This window comes from Corythoichthys intestinalis, chromosome 3 (assembly GCF_030265065.1).
Source record: "Corythoichthys intestinalis isolate RoL2023-P3 chromosome 3, ASM3026506v1, whole genome shotgun sequence".
Taxonomy (NCBI): Eukaryota; Metazoa; Chordata; class Actinopteri; order Syngnathiformes; family Syngnathidae; genus Corythoichthys; species Corythoichthys intestinalis.
Window position 1 is genome coordinate 54,551,902 of NC_080397.1, and position 12,403 is coordinate 54,564,304.

General features: G+C 37.4%; 1 protein-coding gene across 1 annotated transcript in view; it reads right to left on the reverse strand.

The window, feature by feature from the left end:
* The window catches only part of thoc5 (THO complex 5), a 37,115-nt gene extending 26,740 nt beyond the window's left edge, over positions 1-10,375 (reverse strand). Inside the window, exons 1-3 of the mRNA XM_057831962.1 lie at positions 10,278-10,375; positions 9,950-10,054; positions 5,798-5,941 (exon numbers count right to left, since the gene is read on the reverse strand). Of these exons, the coding sequence (XP_057687945.1) occupies positions 5,798-5,941; positions 9,950-10,048 (243 nt within the window). The 5' untranslated portion in view covers positions 10,049-10,054; positions 10,278-10,375. The remainder of the gene's footprint in view (positions 1-5,797; positions 5,942-9,949; positions 10,055-10,277) is intronic.
* Positions 10,376-12,403: the final 2,028 nt, after the last annotated feature.

The following is a 12,403-nucleotide window of genomic DNA, read 5'->3' on the forward strand; positions in this document are numbered from 1 at the left end:
AAAAAAAAAAAAACTTTTTTCCATTGAACAGTTTTTTTTTTTCAGACCATATTTGCAAATTGGAACATGAATATAATGTGAAAATAAATTAATGTGAAAATAAATAAATTAACAAAAAATAACAAATATTTTATATAAAATTAAAATAAATAGAACCTAGACTATACCCACAGCCACAGCTCAAGTTGCTCAATATTACAGCAAGAACTAAATAATTGCTACAAAAAAGTAAAAACACTTCTAAATAAAATTTAAAATATATACTGTATGACTTTTTTTGAGGGGGAGAAGCTGAAGTTTTGCCATTTTCAGCCACTGTGTCAACTTTCTTCGACATGATGTCATGCCTTTGTGTTAAAAAGAACAAAGAATTCATACGTTAATAAGTTAAAATGTATAAGTTAGTTAAAATGTAAATATTGTTGAGGAAAGGTTTCATCTAAAACAAAAAGTGAGAAGTGAGACCTCCTTTCGCAATTAGCGATCTTTGACGCGATCCTTTTTTTTTTTTTTTTCTCCCCCCCTTCATTCAAGCTCGTTTCTCACTCAGCGGCTGTGAGACATGAAACGTTGACAAAGCTGCTCTCCCAGCTTAGCCTAGGCTAACATTCGTCTTTGTAAGTTTTAGTTAGTTTGTATATTGAATTTGAAAGGAAAATGTATGTTTTGTTTTTGGCAACCTTTTTGATGGTGCTACTGTTATCCTGTTGAACCTACTCACATGTGGAAAAATACAATTGTATAACGTTTTAAATGTATTCATTTGTATATTTCACCACGATTTGAGAGCTCAATAAATTGAAGAAAAGTATGCCTTGTGTTTGGAGGGATTGTTTTTGGGTTATTTAGCAGAATAGCGTCACTGACACTCACGGCAACAAACAGTGGAAGGGTGAGCGCTAGCGAATACCGTACTAAGGTATGACGGAAAATTTTAGTGGTTTTGAAACCGCGACATTTTCACACCACGGTAAACCGTGAAACCGGTAACCGGCACATGTCTAAGTGGCACCAATTGATATATCTTCTCTATGTTGGGTAATAACGTAGGGTGTTAAGAAAAAGATCAACTATTACATTTCTTCCCCACATTGCTTCCCACGATATTTCTAATTGTTGAGAGAGGGATTGTAAGGCTTAAGCCAATTAAAACAAGGCTCCAAAGACTGCCAAAATTCACTACTCATTGTACGCTGCCTTTTAGCTGTATATTTAGTAGTGTTGCACCGATACCATTTTTTGGGCCCGATACCAATACAGATACCTGGCTCTGCAGTATTGACCGATTCCGATACCATTCCGATACCACTCTGTTAGCAAAAAAACAAAACAAAAAAAAAAACATATATACAGTGGGGAGAACAAGTATTTGATACACTACCAATGGGTTTTCCCATTGACTGTGTATCAAATACTTGTTCTCCCCACTGTGTATATATATACACATACATATATACATACAGTATATGTATAAATGTACGTATAAGGGATGCAACGATACATTTAAGTCATGGTTTGGTACGATTTTCGATACAATTCAAAACATTTAATTCTCTGAAACAGAAAATACAACTGTTATTATTGTTATTATTATTATCATTATCATTTTTATTTGCTCACAAGCAAAAATAACATCATATAAACAAGCATTTTAGTGCATAATATTTATGTGCTTACTTCTTACTGATCTGAAGAAATTTTGTATATAAGTGCTGAGAACAATCTTTACTGTTTGTAAAGTGGGGCACACTGTTGATTGCTGTAGCTCTCTTAGCAGCTATATTTACCATATAAGCAAAACATCCTATTTGTGGTCCGAGTCCATCTGTAACATGTACTGAATTAACAGTATTTGCAGCATTATCTATAGACACTGGTATGGATTGATTTGGCCTCCTTTACTTCCATTCAGTCATGGCGGTTTCTAATTCATCAATGTAGTATATGGACTACGCGTCGCTCTGGGCTCATGCAGCTAATTGCATGGGATCTAATGTAGTACATCTAGGTTGCTATTTGATGATATCTGGTGTGTCCACGCGAGAGTTAGCATGGGATCTAACATAGGACATCTAGGTTGCTATTTGATGATATCTAGCGTGCGTGGTGCGGCTGCGCCGATTGAGTGTTTTCTGGCCACAGAAGTCACTTCTGCTCATTACTGCACAACACATATGACAATCGACTGTCATAAACAGGACGAGTTTGAGGTAAGGCGCTCTTAATTTGCCACTCATTGTTCAGCATGAAACCATGAGTTTGCTTCGTCTCCCACGGTTTTAAGCTTTCTGATCCCATCGGCGCTATAATGGTAGGCTTTAGCTTACGCATGCTGTTTGTGAATGCCATGTTAGTAGCAGCGTAACATCGCGGATATGCGTTGTAATTTACATCCTTAAAATTGAAGACGAAGGAGTTAATTTCGTTTTGTAATTTCAAAACAGACATACAGATGTCATGCAACGGGATTTGGGAAGTTCGCTCACGTGGGGAGGACAGTACATTTGCGTTCAAGTGATGCCAGTAGATGGTATCAGCGCCCTAAATGTTGGTACTCGTCGATACCGATACCACCAATTCGGGCCGGATCGGCGCCCCCTGCCGATACTAGTATCGGTATCGGTGCAACTTTAATATTTAGGTAAGACGGCGCCATTATAGAATGAACGCGACAATGCGTGAGTGAGTCGTGCAGCGCATGCATTAATTGTGTTAAATATTTTTAACATGATTAATTTAAAATAAAATTGATTACCGCCATTAACGCGACAAATTTGATGGCCTTACTTTAAGCCAAAACTACAGATTCTGGATGAGTGTAAGACATTTTGTCTGTAACGTTAAATACAATTAGAAAACAATTAATAAATATATATCTATATTAAAAAAAAGGCATGTCCGATATTTTTTTGCCGATTCCGATACTTTGAAAATGACGTGATCAGACCCGATCGATCGGCGTCCCTATCGATCGGCCATCTTTAATTATGACAATATATTTGAGAGAAAAAGCATGTTATTTTGCCTCATTCAAATCTTAATATCTGAACATTTGAATATATGTAAACTAAGTGCAATCACATTCGTAAATGAATGGCTTCTGGTTTTTGAAATGTAAATAAACCAATCTATTATGATTAAACAACAAAATTGCAATAACTGCATTAACCATTAAAGTGAAGTCTAACTGTAACTGTAGTCTTGAAACAAATCTGAATAAGGAAAAACATTGCAATAAAATAATGCAAACTGGTTAAACTTGAGAGTAGCGGAGATCTGTCATGACAGAACATCGCTTCAATGATATTTGGCGCCATCGTAAGAGTCGTAAATGGATATAACGTCGAGACCCCGAATATAGGACGACCCCCACTTTTTCAGTCTTATTTCAATGCATTTCAGAACACAGTCTTCTATTTGGGCCAATACGGCATATTAGCCTGAATATAAGACGGCCCTGATTATAAGACGACCCCCTCTTTTTCAAGACTCAAGTTTGAAAAAAAAAGACTTTATGAACACCAAATTCATTTTTATACAGAAAATAATTACAGTACATCTGAAACAAATGATTATAACAAGATATTTGAGAGAAAAAGCATCTTATTTTGCCTCATTCAAATATTAATATCTTAACATTTAAATATGTAAGCTAAAGTGCAATCACGTTCGTAAATGAATGGCTTCTGGTTTTTCAAATGTAAATAAACTAGGGCTGTCAAAATTATTGCGTTAACGCGCGGTTATTAATTTTTTTAATTAATCACATTAAAATATTTGACGCACATGTCCCGCTCAGATAGTATTCTGCCTTTTGGTAAGTTTTACAGCAAGGCTTTTTGTGCTGTCTAACAGCGAACTCTTGTGGTCGCTTTGCGACAAGGTTTATTGTTTTCTTGCCAGTTCAATATGCTTGCACGACGTCTCGGGCTGACGCCTACGTTGTAATGTAGTGCTTATATGATCCTTGGACAAGTTTTGTCCATAAGTATGGTTGTTGTAAAGAATGTAAATATTATGTTAGTAAGCGAAATGTAATATTTTTTGTATGAGACGCTTTTTGTTTATGTTTAGTGAACCTGTATAGCGTGCTAAGCTAACGTTGTTGCTAATGCAATGCTTGTGTACTTTTTTTTGTAGTTTTGCGACGGTCTAAAGAGGACAATGGTTTGAGGCCATTTTATTAATAAATCAGACTTCTTCCTTTTTCATCTGATTATTAAGGCGTCGTTCACTAGCTGTCTAGCTTTGGAAAAAGTAGACGCTTCGGAGTGAGGACAGCATAGATAGATTTAAATGACAGCAGAGTGAAATGCCCACTACAGTCCTTATGTACCATATGTTGAATGTATATATCCATCTTGTGTCTTATCTTTCCATTCCAACAATTTATTTTACAGAATATATATATATAATTCACAGAAAAATATGGCATATTTTATATATGGTTTGAATTGCAATTAATTGCGATTAATTACAATTAATTAATTTTTAAGCTGTAATAAACTCGATTAAAAATTTTAATCGTTTGACAGCCCTAAAATAAACCAATCTATTGTGATAAAACAACAAAATTGAAATAACTGCATTAACCATCAAAGTGAGGTCTAACTGTAACTGTAGTCTTGAAACAAATCTGAATAAGGAAAAACATTGCAATAAAATAATGCAAACTGGTCTTATATTCGGGCCAATACGGTATTTATCAACTGTGTTACGGTCTGGCTTAACGTTAACATTTTATATATTTTCCCTATTATTGTAAATCCTCTCTGAATACATCAAAACTATCAACGAACATGTGGAATGGCAAAAAAAAAGTGAAATAACTGAAAACAGGTTTTATATTCTACATTCTTCAAAGTGTCCACCTTTGAGGTGTCGCCAAACTTTTGGCCAATACTGTATATATACATATATGTAAAACTGTTCAAGCTCAGTTGTTGTTGGTTGCGTTTGAAAGCTTAGGTTCACAGAAATTCTAAATACCCATCTTGCCTCCACAGGTGTAGTTTTGGCTTAGCAAAGCAAAAGCTAGTGTTTTAGGCGCTAGTCACACGATCTGCTCGAAAAATGATTTTGACCCATTAGGAAATACGTTGTAGGATTATTGTTCATTTCAGTAATTTTTGTTGTTTGTTTTATTGTTTTACAACTTTTATAGACAATATTTTAACAGCTAGGTCTTTATTTTAAAGGGGTAGTTCAGAATTTTTGACATTAGGCTTTATCTTGGAGTTAACGGGGGTTTATTTAGTCGTTGGAGTTGATTTGAACAAATTCCGTGCAGCTTGTCAGTTATTTGTTAGTTTCAGGGCTCCGGGGTGGCTAAGCTAGCGCGAGTCAATGGTGGTTGAAATCAACTCCATCGACGAATTAAACCACTGCTAACTCAAAGATTAAGCCTTATGTGAAAAATTCAATTACATGCGATGACATGTTTTGTTTTCATTTTTATGTTGAGGCAGCAAAAGGAGAAAAATTGGTTAAAAGTAACTGATGAGTTACTTTTAAAGTAACTTACTTAGCTAATAAAGTAATCGGAAAAGTAACTAGATTACTTTTTCGAAGTGTAATCAGTAATCAGTAATTTACCTTTTTAAGTAATCTGTGACAACACTGTCACCGTCAGATAAGATTTTAAGTAAGACATTGATAAATACATTACTTTTACAAAGGATATGCGTGTGTCTACTCATTCATGTAGAGGACTAAAATGTGTATAGTTACTAGAATAGGGTACAAGTGATTCCCATAGCAAACAAATAACAACTCATAAGTTAAATGTAAATCTCACCCCCTCCTTTGCCCCATTGGCTTTGAGCTCCTGTATTTCATCCATTAGCTTGGCCAGTCCTTCGCATGACTCTTTAAACTGGATGAAGTCCTCCTCGTGGTCCCTGCCATCCAGCTCCACTTCCTCATTGTAGACGCGTACGTCCTGGAAATGTATCAAAAATATGACTATTGACAAAGATATGCAATACACTACATAGGGGTTCGACAAAATAATGGTAACACCTAAAAAAAAAAAAATCAACAAAAAATAAATTTAAAATTAAAGCCTCAATTCTACGAGGTATTGATTCAACGTGTGAATTGTTTCCAAATGAATCCCAAGCCATTCTTGAGTTAGAATACTGTCTATTTTAGAGACAATTGGGGGGGGGGGGGGGGGGGGGGGGTCGACGTCTTAATTGAATCTCTAAAACTGACCATAAATGCTCGATAATGTTGAGGTATGGGGATTGTGCCGGCCATACCAAATGCTCAACTTCATTAGCAATTTCCTCATGCCACTTTTTCACAATTTTGTTCAATGATTATGATGAACAAATGCTAGGCGTTTCCATTATTTTGTCCAAAACTTGTACATATACTAGGGTGACCAAACGTCCTCTTTTGCCCGGACAAGTCCTACTTTCACGTTGTATCCTCGTTGTCCAGGCAGGCGGGTTTTATAAATTCATAAAAATGTCCGGTTTTTATGATTTTTGACGGGACCAATTTGAAGAGAATTCCTCCGGCCGCTGGGTGGCAGCGCCTGCATGCAATGACATGGCTCCTACTAGTAGAGAGGGAAGAAGTAGTTCTTGTTTTTGTTGGCAGTTTACCCCTATCAATAGGCATTACCGCCATCTACTGGGCTGACGATTTGGCCACAACGCCTGCCCAGTTAAGTTTTTTTACGATAAATACGTATATAATGGCAACTGTTGACTTCTGTCGAAGCTTTGACTGTAAAATCCCGTTTGGTGTCGCATCGTTGCGCTGCTGATGATTGTAAACCTTTATAGCAAAGTTTGATTTTTGCCTCAGCTAGCCATCAGTAAGCTAAACCACGCTAGGCATTATGGGAAACGTAGTTTTGAACTGCTACGTTTGGAAACATGCTGGTTGAATAGTTTGTCAGTTTATTTCGGTTATTGTTTGTGTGCAATCTAGAACATTGAATAAGAATATCCATTGCATGGGAATAACAATTTGTCAAGGGCAATTGTCGTGATTGTAATTTATAAGCCTACTGTATGTATGTATTGACTGGACTACTTTTCCATGGGTCTGCATTAAACTATACTATATATATATATATATATATTATTTTTTTGTCATTATTTTATTTTTTCAAACTGCATTTTTCCCATCCAGAGTGAGGGGGCACACTTTAAATATATTCAAGTGACATAGGCATCTTTGAGTGAACTTCGAGTAAAATTCAAGTATCTTGAGGCCGGTGTTGTACCGAAATCTGCGACCCGTCAGAATCTGTGACGAAGGAGGGCGATGTTGCCAACAGCAAGGCCGACAGCAACGACGAAGAGGAAACGAAGAAGAACACTTACGCTAACGGCGTGAACTGCTACGTAAACGAGGCTCGCTACAAGTTGCGAGGCTTATTTTCCCTTTCACGGTATTAACGTCGTGACATTCGATCATGACATCGTTACTAAGAAAATGCTTTAAAAGTTTTGGATATTTCATGTGAATTTTTGACATTGTGAAATAGTCCGCTGTAATAATTGCTATTATTCTTCATCATGATGAGGTCATTATGTAAATATCCCATTAAATAAATTACATAAAATGTATGGCTTTTGATGTTGTGAAAATGTGCGCTTTTCTAAATTAGGTACTGTATTGTATTTGTGAAATTATGGAATTGTCTGCTCTTATAAATTACTTTCATTCTTTTAATTTATGACTCTTCCACACATGCACTCACAATTTTAAATGCATAAGGATAATGATATAAGTATATGCCGTAGTCTGTGATTGATCTCGCTGTATTTTCCTTATGCTGTTGCCCAGCCCATCAAAGACAAATCCTTACTAATCTGACATTATTTTACCGTCATCTGAATATATAATACCTCAAAACGACCTCCAGAAACTATATTTTATTGTCACAACCTCTGGTAGGTGCAGACGTGGCTGTCAGAAATTGTGATCCTCCCTATTGTGTCTAAAATGAAGTCACCACTAAGGCTCTCTGCTGATTTTCTGACCCCCCCCCCCCCCCCCCAATACTACATCTCCTCTCAATTGGACCCCCAGAGTTTGTACATTTTGTCATCACTAAACATCACAGGAGGATCACAATTTCTGATAGGTGCAGATGTGGCTTACAGAAATTGTCAGCATCACAAAATGTGATCCTCCTTCATTGTGTCTAAAATCAGTCAAGTCACCCTTAAGGCTCTTTGCTGATCTAATGATAGTGATGTTTAGTGATGACAAAATGTACAAACTCTGGGGGTCCAATTGAGAGGAGATGTAGTATTGGGGGGGGGGGGGGGGGGGGGGTTGGGGGGTCAGAAAATCAGCAAAGAGCCTTAGTGGTGACTTCATTTTAGACACAATAGGGAGGATCACAATTTCTGATAGGTGCAGATGTGGCTTACAGAAATTGTCAGCATGAGAAAATGTGATCCTCCTGTATTGTGTCCAAAATCAGTCAAGTCACCCTTAACGCTCTTTGCTGATCTAATGACAGACCCCACTTCCCCTAATACATATTTTTTCAATTGGACCCCCGGAGCTGAAAATTGGGTTAATCGGCTATCGCAAAAGTGCAAGTGTCAATGTTACAGCCCCACCTACAGTTGGGGAGGATCACAATTTCTGACAGCCACATTTGACCCTATCAGAAAATGTCATGATAAAGTGTACAGACATTGGGGGTCAAATTGAGACAAGGTGTGGTAGGGGGGAGTAGGAATAGTGTCAGGGGATCAGGAAAGAGCTTTAAGAGTGTTTTGATTGTTCTTAGACACAGTAGAGGAGTATCACTATTTCCGACAGCCACATTTGCACCTATCGGAAAATGTAATAATTAAATATACACCCTCTGGGGGTGCAGTTGAGAGGATATATAGTAGGGGGGAGTTGGGCTGGTGTCAAAAGATCAGCAAAGAGCTTTAAGAGTGACTTGATTGTTCTCAGACACAGTAGAGAGTATCACCATTTCAGACAGCCACATCTGCACCTATGAGAAAACGTGACACTATAAATATAGTATCTGGTGGTCGTTTTGAGGAAACATGCATTCAAATGACAGTAAGGGAATGTCAAATAAGTAAGGAATTGCCTACGATGGGCTGGGAAATAGCATAAGTAAAATACAGAGAAATCACACACTAACTACCGCATTTTCATTTATATCATTCATTGTCCTTATACATCGAAAATTGTGTATGCATGAGTGTGTAAGGAAGAGTAATAAATTCATAATGTAATTTATAGGTGCGGATAATTTCATAATCTCAGAAATACAATACAGCAATGTAATTTATTAGAACACACATTTTCACAACGTCAAAAGTCATACAATAAATGTAATTCATTGAAGAGGATATTTACACAATAACCTCGTCAGGACGAATAAGAAGAAAAATCGCAATTTATTGCAGCTTACTATTTCACAATATCAAAAGTAATCTATTCAAGCAGAAATTTTCGAAACATCAAAAATTCATAATATACTGTATGATATAGCTACTGTATGTGATTTTTTGAAGCAGACATTTTCCAAATGTCAGCGTCATGATTAAATATCATGACGTTTATTCGGTGAAAGGGAAAATAAGCCTCGGCAACTTCGAGTGAATAGCCTCATTTACGTAGCAAATGGCTGTTTACGCCGTTAGCGTAAGTGGCCTTCTTCGATTCCTCATCTTCGTTGCTGTCGGCCTTGCTTTTGGCAACATCGCCCTCCTTCGTCACAGATTCTGACGGATCGCAGATTTCGGTACAACACCGGGCTGAGTGTCCTCTTTTTTGGAAATCAAAATATGGTCACCCTAACATATACATGCATTAAATTGCGTTTATATAAAGTCCGATGAATGCAGGTTTATCGAGGTGTACTAAGCATATTTTGTTAACACAGCAATGTTTGGAGTGGTAAATAATAAGGACAAGAAAACTTCTTCACAGAACTTTTCATTACCTGCTGGTCAGCTTCACCTCTGCCGCGCTTCACTTCTGCAGTCCCTGCTTCGTTGCGAAGAACCTTCGCCTTTCGCTTTTTTAGTGAGTCTGAAGACATTTATGCCTGGAAATTTTTGGTTATTAGTTTGGGAAATCCGATCAGTTAATACTTCTTTGAAAAATTACTACCGAGCCACAGAATAGCTACTATGGCTAGTTAGCTAGCACATGCACTAGCTTTTGAGTCTGCCCCCAGCTCGTGGACTTTTAATAAAGCGTTTTTCCAATCCAAATAAATGAAATGTAATTATTTGACGCAGTTAAGTCTTGTACAAACCCATACCTACCCTTGAGTTGTGCAAAAGGAGAATTTCTCACATCAAGAAAGGTACGCTACACTGGAGTCAAAGCCGCAAGTTCTGCTAAGTGCAGACTCTTGTCTACGTTTGAAGGCCAGTTACGTCATAACAATGCGCGAAGGTCCGTCTCGAATCCATAATTTATTTTATTTTATTTATTTATTTATTTTTTAATATTAAACAAACTTTATTTACACAAAAACAAATACAAACATAGAGTGAACAATTCACATACAATCAACATACATACATTAACAGAATCCATAAAATTAGAATGACATGTCCTACTGCCTCCTCGTCATCCATTTTAAGTCGAATTGGAGGACGCAACTAAGTCTGGAAAAAATAATTACGTCTACAGTACACCAGCACGTTTGTAGGGGGAAAAAAAGCTTCCACAGCAAACCGCATTCATTCAAATTTTAAGTATATTAATAACAATGGGCGAAAAATAATTGTCCATGATACTCCCATCCTTCGCATGTGTTCTTCAAAAATTGAAACACTGCGAGAGTTTGTGAATAAATTGAAGCAAAAAAAGCACCTGTCTAATTTACTCCAAATGTAAACATTGGTCTCATGTGTGACGTAGGAACAAGGTTTGTAGCAGCACTTAAGTCTTTGCGTATCAGTTTCCACATGATGGCGCTACAAACGCAGAATTCACTCATCTTCACTTTGGACAGAGTTTTTAAAGCAACTGTAACGGTTAATAAATAGTTCTTGTATTGAAATAATGTTTAATAATTTTGTTAAAGGTTAAAAGAATACTGTATTTACTGAAAGGTGTCTAATTCATGTTAAAACTATTTATTCGTTAATATTGGACACAGTAATTGTTTTTGGTTACCACTAGTCTCACGAGATTTGCGTGGTGTGAGTTACAGCGAGACCTGCTCTCGCCCAGACACAAGGGACCTTCATTAAGCCACTCGCAGCAGCAGAGTTGGCCAGCTACATAGAAATAAACAAGTGCTAGCTGCACAAGGTATTTTATGTTACTGTATGTACAATGTGTTTTGTAAGCAGTGTTGGGCACGTTACTTTAAAAAAGTAGTTAGTTACATTACTCACTACTTCTTCCAAAAAGTAACTGAGTTAGTAACTGAATTACTCTATAGTAAAAGTAACTAGTTACCAGGGAAAGTAACTATTTCCGTTACTTTAAAAAGAACTTGTTGTATGTCAAAGAATTTGAAATTTTCTGAGCAGTATTCGAGTCAGTGGAATAGAGAAGAACAGACAGGTAGTTAACTTGTTAGGTGCTTCAGCAGATTTCAATTGCTTACCACAGATGTCAACAAAAGCTTTGCCCCGGGACATAAATTACCCATTACATGCAGGTTCTTTCCTTTAATTTCGACAAACTTGAAATAGTGTCTATATCTCCACCTCTTAAAGGACAATTTTTCTTCTGAATGCTCTGGCATCCCGACCCTGTGCATCTGTTTTGCGTGTGTGTTTGCCGCACGCGCTGTTCCGGTTTGCTTGTGAAATCACCGGCTCTGATTGGCTTACCACGACACATGACTCTAACCCTCAGCCAATCACAATCACTTCCATCGCATCTCTCGAGGGGTTGCATTAAGGTAGGCTCGTTTCCCGACAATTCACATCGCCTTCAAAGGGTCTGCCGTCCTCAAGATGGAAGCAGAATTATTGCTGGCTGACAGTGGGAGATGGGAACGAAGCTAGCATCAGGTGTAGCAAACACAGAAACGTTACCAAACTTTGGAAAGCATTGTCTAATTGAGCAGGGACAAACAGCTTGAAGTCAGAAGTATGTGCGCTATTCTCGAACCTGAACGCACCCCAAGTCTTGGATGACAAATCAACAGAGCAGAGAGTCGACTCGACACGGCTGGTAGTTTCATCAATTTATTCAGAGTAAGTAACGCACCGCTTTTGACCGTCAGTAACGGTAACGGTGGAAAAAGTAATTAGTTAGATTACCCCGTTACTGAAAAAATAACGCCGTTACATAACGGCGTTATTTATAACGGCGTTACTCCCAACACTGTTTGTAAGTTATTAATTTTACTATTGTTTTGTAAAGCTTTGTATGCACACGAGTTCGCGTTCACTCGCTCAGGACCTCCAAAGTGGCAGGCGGC